At 25.1% G+C, this 19,590-nt stretch overlaps 1 protein-coding gene across 2 annotated transcripts; it reads right to left on the reverse strand.

Annotated features, from left to right (window-relative positions):
* Positions 1-6,012: 6,012 nt before the first annotated feature.
* Positions 6,013-9,064, reverse strand: LOC112602616 (delta(24)-sterol reductase-like). Of its 2 annotated transcripts, none has more exons than XM_025350787.1 (10): positions 8,669-9,064; positions 8,153-8,308; positions 7,881-7,986; positions 7,691-7,809; positions 7,476-7,570; positions 7,242-7,413; positions 7,022-7,171; positions 6,762-6,959; positions 6,513-6,688; positions 6,013-6,385 (listed from the first exon to the last, which is right to left on the reverse strand). In XM_025350787.1, the coding sequence occupies exons 1-10, from the start codon at positions 8,843-8,845 to the stop codon at positions 6,232-6,234; spliced, it is 1,503 nt and encodes a 500-aa protein (XP_025206572.1). In that variant the 5' UTR covers positions 8,846-9,064; the 3' UTR covers positions 6,013-6,231. The 2 variants fall into 2 exon arrangements, with proteins under 2 accessions (XP_025206572.1, XP_025206571.1); XM_025350786.1 differs by having other exon boundaries at positions 8,123-8,308.
* Positions 9,065-19,590: the final 10,526 nt, after the last annotated feature.

Here is a 19,590-nt window from a genome sequence, read left to right on the forward strand (position 1 = left end):
ATTTTAATCGTTTATTTTATTTTCTTACAAATAACATTATAGTAAAACATTTATTCAATATTTGTTGTAGGGAAAAATAAAATAGAAACATTAACAAGAAAACAAATCTCGACCTCGAGCAAATCCAATAATACAACTTACAAAAGTCATTTACAGAAATCTCCAATTATATGAAGTATTTATACGTCTTATGTGAAACATAATCGAAACAATTTTCCACACCACCGGGTTTTAATGTTTTTGATGCGCGTGCGGTCATCCAAAAGTGTAGAAAATGTGACAAGGTCTAAAAATAATATAAGTATTGATTTACGCCAAGTGAACTTTTCAAACATTTCTATTAGTTTATTTTTTTTCCCTTCAACATTATATTTATGGAAAACAGTAAATCATCCCAAACCGATATTGGCTTGTTATGCCAAACGTAACACGCTATTGACTTATTTGACCAAATACGCTTAACATGTCGTCAAAACGTCGAACTCAGTGTAAAACGGTTGATATAATTTTATAGGAAAATAACAAATAATAATAAAGTACCTTCACATACATAATATGAAATAGATAAATATTTTTATTTTTTTTTTTGTTAAAATCTCGTGGACGTCTTGTGTAACTATTATATAGATTACAACATTTATTGATGCAACCAAAATTGTTTTATTAATTAATTGTATACGCGTTTAGTATAATTTTATAATAAAACGGTTTAATTATATTAAATCATTACAACTTAAAATCGTAATTAGAAAAGTGACAAAATAAAATAACTCCTGCCGGCCGAAACGTCAGATTGTTGCAATATATTTTGTAAGCTATATTATATTATAATATATTTGATCTAAATTGATATTTATATATATATCGTAGAAAAGTAGAAAAATTTCGAACAAAAAAACACACGGAAATTGAATACATGAATGAGGGTGAAATTACATACGTATGTACTATTTTAGTAAACTCAAAATAAAAGTTCGGTATTAAAATAAAGTTATCAAAAAATGTATCATTTTTAAGTCAATAATTTCTATAAAAATAAAATAAACATTTTCAGATTATAACGATGCCGCGATAATACGAATTTGTCGGTCAATTCATGCGAAGAACAGATGCCAAGAATCACAACGCTCGTGTAATCGTAAAATTGGAAACCACGTAATAAATTCATATAATATACTCAATCATAATAAAATTATACGTGAAAAGCATGTTTTTTTTTTTTTGCGTAAATATTTTCTCAAATACAATAAATACAAAATCAGATAAATAATAAATCGTGTTATAGTTCTTTAAAATGTAGCGACATTACTCTAAGGTAAAAAATAACTAATCGGAAAATAAAAACAGTTTTATATGCGTAAATAAGAGTTGATCTCTTAAAATTTTGATTAAAATGGTAGGAAGAAATCATTTAATTTAAAAAGCCGCTTTATTTACAATATTAATCCCTTATGCATCAACACATATTTTTTTAGCGCGACACACCATTTTTTTACGGCTTCGAATTATAAGAAACAAACACTACATTTTTCGCATTTTAACAGAAACGTGTAGAAACAAATAATATGTGCACTACTGTTTCGTATATTGGACCGGACATATGGAGGAATTAATGAAAAATCACACACTCGGCATAATAACGATAAACAGCAACAATGATAATCTTTTGGTTTTTCTCTTGACACACGTTTAAAAATTTTAATTTCCGGGATAAAAAAAAAAAAAGTAACAGCGCTATGTGGTTGTATGCGACAGGTTATTATTTTTGTTTTTTCCAAAAGATTTTATGTGGAAACCAAGAATATAAATATACAGAACGAGGGGATAAAATCGACGACAAAAACAAGATAAAAAATATGAAGAGAGCAGACGTCTTCTGGACCGATGCCGTAGTATTACACCGAAACGACATCTTAAATGGTCGTCGATCGTTATCGATGGAAGTGTAAGCAGTTTCCTTTGCGTTTTATATGGTATGACGGGTTTCACATTACATACGCGTCGCGTAATAAATATTTCGATCTGTTCGTTAGTGGCGCATAGACTATGTATGTACTGCGTCAAGTACAAGCTAGGGGGCATTTCAAAACCGACTTTTTTTTTTAATGGAGAGGAGGTAGACATTCGAGGTATAAAACTATAAACCCTATAACTCAGAACTGCGCACTTATGGTTTTAAATGCCGCATTATAAAATGTATGAAATATTTGTTTAGTTTTACAGGTATATGTTTCGAAAGGACTTCGCATTCGCATATGTGCTGTTTCTGTCTTAACACAGCCAATTTTACACCTTCAGTACAATCCATTTTACTTTGTTATTTTTAATATGATAGTGAAATTACCTATAATTGTCAAAAGTTAAAAAAATAATATTATAATATTATGCCCTTTCCGTAATATTTTTTTTTTGAAACAAGTTATAAGTATTTAAAACATTTTAAAAAAAATATGTAATCATCAATTTTCCATAACTAATCATGATATTAAAATATCGAAAATATCCTATGTTGGGTTCTAAATTATATTCTTCCTTTAAATTTGATATGATGTTTAAAAAAAAATAAATAAATAATTTTACTACTAATTAAAAGTGTTTTATGCGGATTACGTGCATGTATTTTTAAGACAAATGACTCGCTGTAGTTTGTATTAGTTATCCTTCAAATTACATAATTTTACATGGATTATTCTTTAAAAATAGTAAATAATCATTTAGCAGTTAATACTTGTGTGTTATCTCAAAAGTATTATTTTTGAAAATATGCCTTTAGTATACAAATTTGCAGTCATTGATAAACGAAATTTTTAAAATTTATATGTACATAAGCTGTTGTTTTTATTTTAAATTTCTTATTTTTAAATAGAATATTTTTTGATTTATTTATTTATTTGAGAATTCAAATACATAGAAATTGAATTATAAACGAGTATTTAAATTAATACCCTGCTAAATATTTATTCACTAGTTTGCTTTTATAAATTTAAAATACATACTTTATTCAAAAATCGATTTATATACGTAAGAATTTTATCAAAAATATGATTCGCTTCAAAATATTAAATTAAAAATATGTTGTCATAAAAAAAAGAGTAAAATCTTTCAAAAAAATTTGACAATAAATATTTTTTTTTCAAAAATGCTGCCACGTGAATTTAAACTTCAAAGTAAAAATAATATATTCATATTATACAATATTATATGAAATCAGCCTGAAAAAAACACGGCGCACGAAACACTGCCATAAACACATGTCGAACATAATATATCGTCGGCCTAAATCGCAAAGGTCGTATATCCAAAATTACAAATTTTTCAGGAGAAGAAAAAAACGTTTGAAAAATTCACTTTATAAAATATTAGACATTATTCTTTTCCCTTCATTTAAAAAACATAGTTGCAATTATATTAGAACAATTTAAACATTGTAGTGTTCAATAATATTTTTATTATGGACTTAGAACTTTTTCTTCTTAGATTGCCTAATAAATATGGAGATACGACTTTTATGACATTTGTGCAATGGACTTACAACTATTTCTTCTTATAGTTCCTAATTTATATGGAGATAAGACGGACAGCTTTTTAAGCATAATAAGGTAATATTACCTATTATGAAATAAATAGTATACTTTAATATTATACATAATATATTATTATTATATAATATAATATTAGTACCATTTAATATTTAGTATTTTAATTTATAAAACTTTTATGTAAAGGACAAAAAGCTGTAGGTATATTTAATAATATTATACTAGACAACAACTTTTAATAATATAAAAAACAAATAAAAAATATTTGAACATAAACATAGTTTTACAAATTCTTATTTTTTGATTATCTGCCAGTAAAAAGTATTCTATAGATGAATGTCTTCTTGATCGAAGTGCCAAAGTTCTTTTTCTTGATGTTGTTTTAACTGTAGTATGGTTTTTAAGGAATTGTTTTTTCTCACCTTTATCAAAGCTCCAATACAAATTAAATAGCTGTTTTCTTCGGTTTTCTGTAAGTTTAGAGCACATCAGTTTTGAATTACTTTTATTCTGTAGTTTACAATGGCAAGGTTCTTTTAGTACTTTAGATGACCGATTTACTGTGTATAACCATTTACCATCAATTTTCTTTTTTCCTTTATATTGTTTTCCTTCTAGTCTATTTTTTTTATTCACATTTGCTTTCCAATCGTTTGAGTTGCCTTTTCTCTTTCTTGTTCTTCTATGATGGTCGGGTAGTTCAGTAACAAGTTCAGTATTTACTTGTGCAGAAACTTCAGATGTGTCAATAATATTATTTATATTATTTTCTATACTTATACAATTATTATCATTACCTTGTACCGGGTTTGTATGAATTAAAATATTTTCATAATAATATGATTCACTATGGTCTGAATATCTTAAGCAGTTTTCATTATTTTGTATATTATTTTTATTCTGATCCTGTACACTATTCACAGCTTCATCAACTTTTGCCACGTTGCTATCATGTAAATTATTAAGTTGTTCAGTAATATAGTCATCAATATTGAAATCTAAATAAGTTAAAACATTATAATAATTATATAAAACTTAATAGTTTATTAATTGTGTGTATATTGTTGTTTAAATTATCTATAATGTTATTATAATTACCTTGCACTGAATTTATCTCAATATCAATTTCTTCATTATGCTCAATATGAAAATTTGCAACTTGATTGGTACTGAAATCAGCATTTTCATCACTACTTACAGCAGTGATCGGTTTTAAAGCCAATTGTATTAATTGTTTACTTCGAGAAGACATGGCGTTATTAAGTAAAAACAATTAAAACGTTTTGAAAAATAAAGTAATAAGTAATTAACATAATTAAATAAAATATTAATAACAAATAATAACAGACAACACTATGGCATAAATGTATAAAATATATAAATAGCATTTAATCAAAAATAATATTATCACATACATATCCCACTGGAGATACGACTTTTTCATGGCCATATCATTAATTGGAGTTCCGTCTATTTCTTTATAATATCGATTTCATGGAGGATAAAATTATAAAATTTCAATAACGACCTTATCAAACGATGTGGTTTTTTTTTCTTAATTTTAATCACTAATAATCCTAAAATCCAAAAAAATGGAGTTACGACCTTTGCGATTTAGACCGACGATATAGGAAGACGGGTTGGCTTGATACATCAAATAAAAAACTACGTCTTGATACGTCTCGGCATACATATTCGACACAGCCATACTACTTTATTTTAAGCGTTTTGTCGTTTCGGATTAATCTCATTCTATGTATAAGAGTAGATAACTATAATTAAAAAGTTAAGTCGTATGTTATAGCTATTATTGTTTTATATCATATTAACTCAACGATTAAGATATCGTGGTATTTGATAAGCAAAAAAAAAGATGTCATGTTTGAAAAATGTATTTAAACATTTAATTTAATATGATTTAATTTGTTACGTAGTCTATACAAATTCAGTATTATTAAATCTTTATTAAATCTGTAATTACTAAAGATTGTATAACATTAAGTATAATAGTATAATTATATAGACTATAAGCAAAATATAATTGTAAAGCATTAAATTTAAAATTCACTGTAAACTAACATTTCTGAAACAAAAATAATAGGTGCTTGTTTTTTTGCGAGTAAGCATTTCAACGGAAACTTTACTATTAAAAATATTCACTTATGGGACGCAACAAAAAAAAATAAAATATCTATAAAATACAATCTTTTCAATCTATCTCATTACAAATCATTGTTAAAGCTCCATTCTACATCACAAACCAAACAATAAACAAAACATAAAAACAGATCAAAATTAAGTCAAAAGTGTTATTTCTGGGTAACTCCTTTTAATCATGTCACTCGTATTTCTATCAATAAAAAAAAAAAAAATAATATATATTAAACATGTTTATTGTAAAAAAAAATTACAGATTGTATGTATTTTAATAAATAACAAAAATAAAATAAATAAATAAAAATATTCACTGCAATATATTGTTATTTTAAATCATTGACGGACCTAATGTTGATAAATTATTTATTTTTCATATTTATTAACACTTTCTTATCTTTTGGTAACTATCTTAATTTGAAGTTGAAATAAAGATTTTGTATTATAAAATATGTGTAGTTAAAATATAATAATATATTATACGTAAGTTCATGATTTTATAAAAAAAATTTTATTTAATATAAATTTAAACATAATATTATACTCTAACTTCCCTATTTACTTTGTCATACACTTCTGGAAAGTTTGATTTACACCCAAGATGTTGTCTTATTTGATCATACAATCGATGATCAAACATTGTCTTGAACTCATCTATATTTAAATATGTACCTACATACATCATCTTAAATCTAAAAAAAAAAAATAAAGGAATAAATAATATCATATTTAATTGTGTTTGTTAATAACAGTTTTATAAACTTCTAAAAAAAATTAAATTTAATTGAATTAAATTAAAAAAATTATTTTATGTCTTACCCTTTTAATTTAAGTACAAATATTTCTAAATCTCTTAAAATAGCCGTGTTATATTTAGTGACTTTAGGTTCACCATATAATCCAATATCAATGTACATATTGTCTACTGCTGTGTATGAATGTATAAGACCTTTTCCTGGACGCAAAACAAGTGGACAAACCCAAATTGGATAAATCTAAAATTAATCAATCACAATTTGAGCAGTGTATTAATTTTAATGGTAATAATTATTAAACATTGTTAATTACATTGAGAGTTGTATGAAATTTTTCAACCGATTTTTTCAAACTGGAAATTGGTAATATGAAATCATCTATGAAATGATGTTTATCATATAACTGTTTGATTGTATCTGTTTGTGTCAATTTCAATAAAGCTACCTTTGCTGGCATCAACCATCCTAGTAGATAACGAAAAACTGGATGATTTCCGAAAGGTATTATATCCTAAACATATAAACTATACGTTAATTAAAAATACAATTAATTTTTCATAACATTTTAGGTACCTGGATTTCCCAAAATAATGATTTATTATGTCTAAAATAATAATCTTTTAGCGGAATATATTCCTCGCCAATTTTCCATGTCATTAGGAACGATTCAACGTGTTTAAAAAACCATGGTTTATAATATCGACCAATTCTGTTCACATTTTTCTAAGTAAAATGAATAAAATACACTTAGCCAAATAATAATAATTATAAATAATAATTTTTTAACTATTACTTCAGTGTCTCTATAGCCGTCTGTCATTTTTCCAGTCATCAAAACTCCTTCGTCTTTGTTATATATTAAAAGCTCGACAAAATCATTATGTTCTAAATTACTAATTTCCGCAATCAATCTGGATTCCATTTTTTCTAAAGTATGAATTGGGTGGTACTTGAGTTTCACATATCTAAATGATTCAAAAACTGTTTCATAATTAAACAATGGCAAAATTATTAATCCTATAAATACTTTTTCGCAGGTATTATTTGAATATCGACTGCTGTTAAAAATCCCAAAGTGCCATACGAATGTGGTACGGACTCGAAAACGTCTGTATTCACTGACTGTGCTTAATCATCAATTACATTAATTACATTAATTACATTAAATAAATAATTATGTTGGTGTTTATACAAAAAAAAAAAAAAAATGATTATTTAATCAAATATAAATTGTAACTGAACCTTTGAGCATATAATCAAATCGCCATTGGCCGTAATGAGTTCATAACGTATACATGATTCGTGAAATAATCCGAATTTGTGCGATGACGATTCCAATCCAATTCCCATAACCAGACCGCCTAAATATTTAAATCAATTATAAATTATTTTTCCCGAAATAAAAACATATTGAATTGTTATAACTATTTACCGATAGTTAGATCTTCCATATCCAAGGCCACGGGTACCGTCCAACCGGATTCAATCAAAATAGGAATCAATCGCCCCATGGTAATACCCGGTTCTACTCTGACTATCTAATGCATATTATTATATGATAATAGTTGTTAGAAAAAACAGACTATGATACTTTACGTCACATTAATATAGGTTACTTTAAATGAATATTGGATTTTATGTTATTATGTGTTACGTATTGGACAATATTATCACCTTGGTATTACTATAGGTGCGATTGCTTACTCGAGTCTCAGTGTCGATCAAAATTATTCCATCTAAGTGGACGTTTATATTGAACATGTATTTTTTGTAAGCCATGTCAGCTATAGTCATACTCCTCCAACTTGGTCTAGCCGTACACATAACTTGATCGGGAGCATGTTTATTTCGATGTCGGATCTGGAAAATAAAACGGTCGGAACAATTGCAACAGGTACCATATTATATAGGTACGTGCATGAGCGTCCCTAGGGGGGGGCAATACGGGGCACTTGCCCCCCCCCCCTTAGAATTTTAAATTTGTTTCCTAATTTTGATAATTAATGTTATACTGACAAAACATAATAATTTTCTATAAATAAAATGTTTTTAATAATAATAACTAATTGTAATAATGATAAAACATGATAATGTACTATAAATAAATTGTATAAGAATATCTTTATTTATTTTTTAAATTAATTTTGCCCTCCCCCCTTAGAAAAATGTCTGAGGACGTCCATGGGTACGTGCACAAATCATTTTGAATCAGATGCTCACCTGGCGTTGAATGTTGCTAAGATTTTTTTCGTGAACCAGTCCGGAATGACGTGACCATAAACTTTTTTCAAATACCGACCATATCTTACCCAACACGGTACACGGCAAAAGAAAGAAAACCACGAACACCCATCGATAGTTTATGAGCATATATTCAATTAACGATTCAGAATGCATATTAAAAATAAGTAATATAGAGTAATTTAATCGAAACCGTCAATGGACTGAATGTGCTGATTTTTTTTTTTAACTCGCGTATTTTTCTATAAAATCTTCAATAAATTATACAATGAAATATTATCCACGTACTAGTGGCAATAGGTATATGAACACAACATATTTAGGTATTATGAAATTATATTATGATCGTCATATTAAAAATGAATACGCATAAAATTAAAAGTGTATAATGACTGTTTATACATATAAATTTAAAATTATATTTGGTTTAAATAAGATATATATGAGATAATAGTAGCTTTATCAATATTTACTAACCATTAATTGCCACTTGAAGCAAAGATTGATTTAATAACACGCTACAACATAACAATTCAATAATATTGAAAATACTTATATAGATTATTAAATATTTACTAATAATGAACTCATAAGTAGTAATATGTAGATATATAAATACGTTTATGTCTTTTTGTATACAATTTTCATTTTATTATACTTAAAATTTTAACGACATCTATCTTTTATCTTAAATAAGCCAAAAATTGATCATGGGGTTATATTTATCTATACATGGCGTAATAATATATATTTAACTACAAAACTATTTCAATATTAAAATTTTTTTAAAACTATTCTGAATTAAGCAATGTTTATTTCATATATAATACTATTATTTGTGTAATTTTAGATTCAAAGCAAAGCGATGAATATATTGATTTTACGTACGATGTGTGTCGCCTGTGTTACTGTTAGGTAGCTACTCTACTTAAGTGTTTATGCTCTATATATTATTTTTTTTCCTCGTTCATATGCTTATCATAATTAATACTACAGATTGTATATTTTTCTAATAAATGTTAAAAATATCAAACAATTAACGATGTGTGTTTTTCTGCTCATTGAATTATTGACAAAATTGATTTTTTTTTTTTTTTATAACTCAAAAAACAAATAACTGTAGATACATGAAATTTTTACTAAATGCTTAAATTGCAATTTTATGTTTATAATAACATTTTAAAACTATTTTAAATCTTTTTGAGCTATTTATAGGCATGAGGAAGTTTCAATTTTTAGTTTTTTTTCTATGAATATTCATTAAAAATTATTCGCTGGGTAGAAATGCATGGAAGTATAAAACGAAACTCCTAAATTTCCTCTGATAAAATATATCAAAAATCTGTAGTTAAAATAATATTTTATAAGCGGTTCAAATTTAAATTTTGATAAAATTTGTCAACATTTCAAAAATATACAAATGATTTTGTAATTAGAAATTCATACAAACTTTTCTTTTTATATTCAGTTTTTAAAATTAAATACATGATTAAGTAAGTAATTCATATTAAAACCATCATAAAATCTATGAAATAATATAAAAGCAATTTTTTTTACAGGTATTTCAAATTTAAATTTGTATTAAATTATTTATTTAAACGATGAATAACAATAATAATTTATACTGTTATAATTTTAAAAAATTATTCATGAGAAATTAAAACGTTTACATATATTATATTTTTACAAATTTTACTAATTGCAATGACATTTTTGATTTATTTTAAGATATTTTCTATTTATACTATAAAACTATTTTTACTTTTATTTAACTGCATTTACAAAAATATGTTAATAGATTTTTCATTATATAAGTAAAATAGTATATATATATATATATAATATGGTAAAAAATAAAAATATGTAATAATTAAATACTAATAATATATAAATACGATGTTTTTAGAAAAAAATGATATCAATCTACTAAAATATTAAAACCAAAATAAATCACTTTTAAAGCTATTATTTATATTATCTATAAAAAAAAAAAAAACATTATGAAGTATAATTTGTGATTTAAATAACCTATCACACTGTCACCGCTCAGAATCGTTATTTGTGTATAATGATGCATCATTGAACTTTAAATTTGACATTATAGTAACCTACTCGACACTTAATGTACAGAAAAGCAATTCCCACTTGCCTACCTTTTTTTATACTTGAAATTATTAAAATAAAATTATATATATAATTCAAAATATTGAAATTGTATAGAATCAAATTCTTTAAAGGTTTTTCTTAGTTTTCGCTAAATCCAAATGACTAAAAAATAAATCAGTATAAACATTTATTAAGTAAATTATTTGATAACTATAACTGAGTATTATCCTTTTTACTTACTAAAATTCAATTTACGCTTAATCTAAAATCAGTAAAGATGTTATACAAAACATTCGAAACATTCATTATATTAATATAAAAGTGTATTCTAAATTACATAAAAAATTACTCATATTAATTAAAAGTAATAGATAATATAATAATTAACAGAAGAAAATTCTACTGCATACAAAGGCTAAAAAATAACGTATAAAATTTATAATTTATCAATCGAAAGTAAAGTATTCTATGCATATATAAATAAATAATCATTGGTCCAATGATTTTTGATAACATATTAATTGCGCTTAGACAAGTTGATAAAAAATAAAAAATAGTTGACATTAAAAATGAGAATAATAAGTATTCAAGTGTAGAATTGACCGTTATGTAAAATAATCAAAAAAAAAAAAAAAATGAAAATAAAACCTAAATTTGAGCCTACATAAAATGTAAAACTGTCCGGGTTTTACCAACTACAAAAAAAATAAACTTGAAATCCGTTTAGTTTGGCTTATGCGATTAAAATTTAAAAATGTACTTTATTTTTTATTTATATTATATTATTTTATATACATACTTATAATTTTTAAACAATTAGTTTTAACAGAACAAATTATAACATTAGAAAACTAACTCATCTGATACTATTTATTTCATTAGTAATTTTAAAAACTTTAAGCTTTATAAATAGAAATTAACTAAATTTTACCAAAGTTTAAAATCGTTATGAAAAATTTAATGTTTGTTCATTCTGTGTTAAAAATCTGTAAATCAAGATGAGAAATAAACTTAAATTTAAAAAAAAAACCACCAGACATTCTAACACAACACACGTAGTCATGTACTGATTTTTCGTAGTCGAATTGCTTTCAAACCATCTAATAATTATCTAAAAACGCTCATACCTAACCTAACCTAACCTAATCTGTTAAACTTTTATAAATTCACAATAGTTTTAGTAAATATGTATAAACTAACACTTTACTTTTATAATAGATTATATGAATACAATTTAAATATCTATTCGAATAAAAGTTATAAATTAAAAATAAATTCACAATTTTAATATACATAGTAAAGTCATTTTTAAACATAATTAATATCCTATAAAACCAATTTTTAAAATAAACTTCAATATTTTATTTGCTATTGCTTTTCGTTTGCATTTAAATTATACATTTAAAACAATTATCAGTCAACAGTTTATTAGATTATTTAAATATTTTAACTACATTTTCAAAGTCATTATTAATATTCGTAATAATAAAAGAAACATGAACATATGCATCATTTATAGAAAAAGTCGATATTATAGTCCAATAAGTAGTAAGATAACGTTGGGTTGTAATGCGAGTAAAGCAAGCATTATAACTCTAGGATCAAGAAAAAAAACAAATGTTTAATAATAAACTCAAATATAAAACATTTCAACGATATAACATTTGAAGTTTCGAAAATTTAATAAACTTTACTTATAAATATAATTTCCGGTGAAGCTTCTGACATAAAAAAAAAAATACAAAAACATCTGAAAACAGCAAAATAAATGATATTATGTTATTATTGTGAAGACAGAGTGAGAGACAAGCAAGTGTGCTTCATGTTCAGTCGAAGCAGCAGCGCGATGATGCATCGGTACTCGGTTAATAAATTATTTTTTAGTGGCAAATATTAATATTATATAATATTGGATAGCAGAAAGTTGATACAATTTGGAATAAATTCTTTATACTTCAAATTTTGAATTTATCACTACAAAACATTTTGATTATTTAATATCATTTAATTTTTTTAATAATAACATATAAATTTTATTTTTTATTTTGAAGCAAAAAATATTTCTGATAAATTCTTAAGTACACATATCAAATTTATAACTAATGTTTAAACTAGTTTAAATTATTTTAAGGTTAGATAAGTGGAGAATTGAACAAATATTTAGCAAGACATTATTTTACATGTTTGTTCAAAATTAAATTTTTAAGCATCAAAATTCTCAAAAAAATATTCTACTTCAAAATATGAAATTAATATCATAACATAAATAAGGTGAATTAAAATTTATGTAACAACCATTTTATCGTTTATATATAAAATTTTACGACAGAAAAATATGTTTAACGCGAAAGTTTTTTTATTTAGAAAAACCTAAAATGAAGTTATTACATATATTATATAACATACATAGCATAAAAATTCAGATATTTTTAAACTTTTCATACTAATATATTATATTAATTTTACAGAAAACCAATTTCAACAAACAAAGCAATTTATATACTTCATATTACGATATAAGATAACATATATTAGCAGATAATTAAAATTATATTATTACCTATGAACACTTAAACTTATTTAGCAAGTTAAATTTAAACTATTTTTCAAAAATATCTAACACTGTATAAACTTAAAAGCTATTTATTTTATGTTATATGTGAACTATTTTATAACACAGATATAATCAATTTCAAAGTCAAAAACGTTTTACACGATTGTTGAATATATTCCCGAAATATAGGTATGCTCGGAAATAGGTACCTCTTAGGAACTTAGTGCGGCAATAAATAATAATACACAATAAGCATCATTTATAATAAATCGTACAAATTGGGTTTGAAATTAACCGCAATCCTTAATTTTTTTTGAAACGAAACAAATAGATACTTATTTTCTCGAGAGCGATCAGTCCGAAACTACAATGCGCTCGGAACAAATCGGCTTTACAACTTTGTCAAATATGTACGCCGAGCTGTTGTTCCGGATCGGGTGCGTGAAACGCCAAATAAAAAGCCACGTCCGGGCGTCCTGCACATCTGGTATAGCGGTGTGGGCCGCAGGATCAATCAACGAAACTATTCCGCGATCATACCACCGTGAACGTCATCACGTTAAAAGGACGTGAATTTTTCGTTGCGGGCCTCGGCAGCTGCGGAGACCCATTCGCATTTTCACCACTCCCAGAACGAGACGGTCAACGGTTGCCCCATACACAAACGAAGTGACTCAGCAGGACCTCGAACCAGGGCAAACCGGTCTGCGCTTCTGCCTGTTCAAACGCTGCGTCCCGAAGTTTCGAGTCCTGTTCTTCAACGCGTCAACGACGATGTTCCTGACCAATTCGATCACCATGCCGGTGACCATAGCATATCGCTTACTTCCCGGTCGTAATGGGTAGTTAACTGTTATAAATTATTCATTCACTACATCGACGAATGTTCGTTTCGTTGAAAAACAATATAACGACAATGTTTTAATGTTTTACCGACAAAAATCTATATCGTGTTACAATTTTTATCGTTAGACGATAATAATTGTTTGCTGCTGTCCGAGCAAATCAGTCAATGTAACACTTTAGTTTGTATCATATATTATATTATTATCTCGCGAAGTCTTTGCGATTCATAGCTGTTCAAAAATACCTACGCAGTAAAATGCCTGGAATTGCCAAGACCTCTTGTATTTCGTTACTTTGCACAATGTAAAACTAAAATAATTTATGTGCTTTTAAAACGAATTTCTAAGTAAAACTGCATTGTTATTTTATTAATTTTAGGTCTGTACCAAAATACGTTGTTGTGTTTTCGAGAGTTGTATGCTAAAATAAGTCTGTTGCCAATTTTTTTTTCTTATGTATATTCTTAACAGTCACAAACGTGTGTAACTTTTAACGGTATATAGTAAATCACTTAGAACTTGGGTAAGTATTGCAGTATTCACACGCATTTCTTAAAATTGAATATTTTTTAAATACTATTTATTTAAAAAAAAATTAGATATTAAACGAGCTTTTCAAAATATATTTTTCTAATAAGTATTTAAATAATAACAAATATCATTGACAAGATATTATGCAATTATCACTTTCTTTATTAAATTGACTATCGATAAAAATATTGTTGCCAAAGCCAATTGTCAATAATGTGAAATGATTAAAAATCCCCTATATAGAATATTAACCAGCAATTCTCACAGTTATGGTAAATCACATTGTAAGAGACGTGGAAAAATAGTTACGTAACAGTAAAATTCGAGTTATTTTTTACTTGAAAGTAATTTTGAAATACTGTGCAAAAGTATTCTTGGAACTATGAAACTAGTATTTTGGAAGATTTTTAAATATTGTTTTCAAAACATTATTACATGATTTATAAATAGGTAATAATTACTGTTAACTTGTTTAGTATTTAATCATTTTATATTATATTTGAATTGTTCGATCTGATTTGATACTTGTGTAAGAGTTAGTACATTATACTATGTTCGAATTGTGATATCTATGCCCTTAAGTATATGTATCATGTATTTTAACTATTCCGAATATTTCAGCATTCACTTAAATCAATTCTTGAGATGTATTTAAATATCATAAATAAAATGTATTTTTTCAGAACCAATAAGTAATACAACTTTGCATTATTAAAATCAATATACCTTATTTTATAGTTCAATATTTGTTGTATTCAACATGCGTTGACATCTTTTTAATCAATTATCTTAAAAAATCACATCTAAGTAAAATTGTTTTTTTTCTCGGTTAACAATTTTTTCATACTCAATTGTACTCTATTTTATACTTGAATGGGTATAATATAATATTCATGATAAATGGACCCGTCAAAGTATTCCAGTGTCATTATGAATAGTTCATTTTAATTAAGATTTTTTTTTTTACGTTTACATTTTCTTAAAAACAATGAAGCTCTTCTAGTATATTGTTAACAAAACACAAGCATAATAGCGGGTGATAATGACTATGTTGATAATACAATAAAATGTGCAAAAGTTGTGACAAAAAGTAATTTTGTTATTTTACTTCAATGCCAACTTAAAGAAAATACCTCTTAGGTTATAAATTAATTTCAAATCATCACAATTTCCTCTGACAATTATTTTGTTCCCAGCTGTTTGTGTAGAATATGCATTATAATAATTAGTCATTCTCAACACATATGAGGCTAGGCTTTATGCAAATATTACTAACCTAAAGTAAGATAACTAATAAAAAAATTAAAAAAAAAAAAAAATTAATAATATCAAACGTTAAATGAAAATTTAACGTTTTTAGGTGTTAGACTAATACTATTTATAATATTCTAATTAGTCATCCTATACTAAAACGATTTATAGCATATAATATAGCCTAAAAATTTCGAAAAAAAATTTCCTTTCCTATGACAAATGGAAGATTAGTGTAATTTTTAATAAATTATAATACACTAACAACAAGAGCTTTGCAAATTAATTTTGTTGATTATTTTAAAGCGTATTATTATACAATCGCACATTATTAATTTGAATAATGTTATAATAATTCTTATGAAGTACATGTCATAGAATATACTTTGTCAAACGCATTATAATTAAAAATTATTTTAATTTTGTTTCAGATTTCCATACATAATAATACCTTTAAAATACATTGTTACAATTTTAGAAGATTATCGTTCATTATGAAGTTAAAATATAATTTGAAATAATGTTTTCGTAATAAAATAATGTATATCTTATTTATTGTATACTAAATAATACATTACATCATTGTAATTTATGAATAAAATATAATTAATAAAAAAACATACATCCTTACTAAACTAAAAAACGCTGACACTCAATTTGTTCCATTGACAAATTTATCTCAACCTTTATTTCATAATAATAAATAATAATCCAACACTACCGCAATAAAATTATAGTATATTATATAACAATAATATAAGTACTTTTTTGAGACATTAACAATAACTTTTTAATCTGAATCATTTGACAATTATAATAAGGAAATTAATTAATTATTAAAAAAAATTGTACATTTTATTATTTTACATTAATAACAATAAAATATAATTATTATGTACGAGTATAACACATTCAGCTAATTTTTATAATGAATTTAATACTTAATTTAGAATCTGTAACTTCTTAGAAAGTATGGTTAAGTATATAGTTAGTATAGTTGAACAAGATAGTGCTTTCATTACAATATTTCAATATTAAGATATACAATGAACTGTCTATATCAAAACCAGAAGCACTAAAATATTGTTTTTCTGTAATTAGTCTATAAATATTATAAAGAAAAAACAAAAATAATATGATAAAAATAAATAATTAAGCGATCGACAAAATATATCAAAAGAACTTAATTACGTTTGATGTAAAAATTTTGTTCAATAATTAAAAATAAATAAAACTGTTTTGAATACAAAATAGCACCTACCTCGTTAAAACTTATAATATTCATATTTTGTATGATTATTAACTATCAAGTACCAATTTAAAATTTTTAATTTTATCTTGAATATTTAGTTTTTTGATTTTCGTAATCATATTTTTACCTTCTTTAAAAAACGGGTTTTTTGTAAATTTTTGTATAATATACATAATATATTATTTAAATTTTTAATATTTAAAAATACATATATTAATAACAAACCCAAACATTTTATAATTATGTGTTAGTACTTATATTATCTAATTTTTATACTCAACAACTAATTACGTATAATCCAAAATACATTTTTCCTTTATTAAAATCAATAAATTATCATATATATTTTTTAATTTATTTTTTTTTTTTAATTTTTTCAATATACATACCTTTATATAAAATGTACAAATGCAGTAAATATGAAAAATTCCATTAAATATAGTGAATTATCTAAAAAAAGATCTATTTTTTGCATTATAAAGTAATAAGCACTTCTAAAAGTTTTGCGCTACTAAATAACTCATACGTAAATTTATTCTCCAAAAAGAAATAAACGTCTGTAAATATCCCAAGGTGACAACAGATGATCAACCAAATACCTAACTTAATTATGTAACTCGAGAAACCTTCTTTTTCGTTTCTGAGTGAAGCGGTGAAGCATTTACCATGATTTTACCATTATGCGATTTAATTATTCAAGTCCTTATACATTGTTTCGAAATATTTCGTATACTTATATGTGAATTCATTAGATTTGGAAATTGTTCATTTTTAAAGTTAAATTAGACTTTAAATATCAAATAATTTGAATGTAGTTTAATACAATATTCATAAACGAGATCTTTTTATTATTGCAGATCATATTATGATTTATTGTTTCAAAAATTTTTCCAATCGTGAACATTTTTTATCTAAGTATTTTAACTAACACCTCTCTTAAGTTAAATAGCCCAATATTGTAATATGGTTACATATTTTACAGTTCTAACTACATTTTTTAAAACATATTATCTACTTATATAGTTATAATATATACATATTGAAATATGTGGCAAGTAAATTCAAAAACAGCTACATAAATACAATTTTAATCATTTCATGTGTTCATATCTACAACTCTCGAATTAATTCTACTTTGAAATATGTCTTACGCGTGACACATTACAACGTACTCCAAACCTTTGAATTTCTATTGATTCAGAAACCATAAATTATTTTAATATAAAACTTTTGTGTACTTTTATCGTGTATTATTTTAAAATTGTTTTCGTTCGTCTTTAATTGCATTTATTAAATGTGTATAATGATTTACTAGATTAAACACATACACGGGCACAAAGCATACGTTGTAATAATTATAAGGTACAATACTGATATTTACTCAATAAATTGATTTTTGTATAAAAAAAAAAAAAAACAATTTTTTATATTATAGAAAAGTATATCTAGATGGCAGATACAATGTCACGTTCAACAATACGCGATTCACGAGTGTATGACGTTTTCCATGAAATAACTACATATTATATATTTAATATTATTTATAGAAGTTTATAGTTCTTAATAATATTTTCTTATATTTAAAGATATGTTTTATTTGTGATAATACGTTTACGAACAAAACGGTGGCAACGGGTATCGACCGACCCCCAGTGTGCTTGTATATGGACGTTAATATCACGTCAACATCATGTATCGACGAAAACGAATATTTTCAAGTGATGGATATTAACATAATATTTTTTTCAAATTTATCATTTTTATAATGCAACCTCTCGGATTTAAATATCATTGACGTACTCACGACCATATTTTATATTATTATAATTTCAATGCAACACGAAAGGTTTCTTTCCATACTTTGTTCACAATACCTACCTGTTTTCCGATGCAACGGCAGTCGGATATCCGGTAGGCTATTATCTCCACAACTACCGGATGTGCGATGCTATATAAGTATCCTAGCTTCACGTAAATATACTTATCTTATCCACTGGACAATAAAAAGGACATTTTAAAACAAAAATACTTATATTTATTCTAAATAACAAATGGGTATGAGTTATTTAAATTCTCGCATCATAATCGATTTGAAAATATAATGGTCATTTTCAGCTACCATTACCGTCAAAGAGATTATTCAGTTATTGAAGATATAATGAAGTCGTAATAATTTTCTACCTGTATAATCGTGACCTAAAAGTCTCAATAAATGGAGTGGTTTATTATTACTAACTTTTATTTTTTTTTTTTGTCAAAGATTGTTGAGAACTCCGTGACCCTTAAAGTATAATGTTATAAATATAAACTTAAACGTATTTGAAGTACACGTCGTTCACACCCACATCAGCTCACGCGTGTA

This window comes from Melanaphis sacchari, unplaced genomic scaffold, assembly GCF_002803265.2.
Source record: "Melanaphis sacchari strain LSU unplaced genomic scaffold, SCAv2.0 Contig8_pilon_pilon, whole genome shotgun sequence".
NCBI classification, from domain to species: Eukaryota; Metazoa; Arthropoda; class Insecta; order Hemiptera; family Aphididae; genus Melanaphis; species Melanaphis sacchari.

Excerpts from the sequence above, each read along its gene's own strand:
- LOC112602616 (XM_025350786.1), bottom strand. The coding sequence starts at position 8,845 with ATGCATTCTGAATCGTTAATTGAATATATGCTCATAAACTATCGATGG. Across the intron at positions 8,309-8,668 it reads TTAGCAACATTCAACGCCAG|ATCCGACATCGAAATAAACA; the intron begins GTGAGCATCTGA and ends TTTATTTTCCAG. Across the intron at positions 7,571-7,690 it reads ATTTGATTATATGCTCAAAG|TCAGTGAATACAGACGTTTT; the intron begins GTTCAGTTACAA and ends GATTAAGCACAG.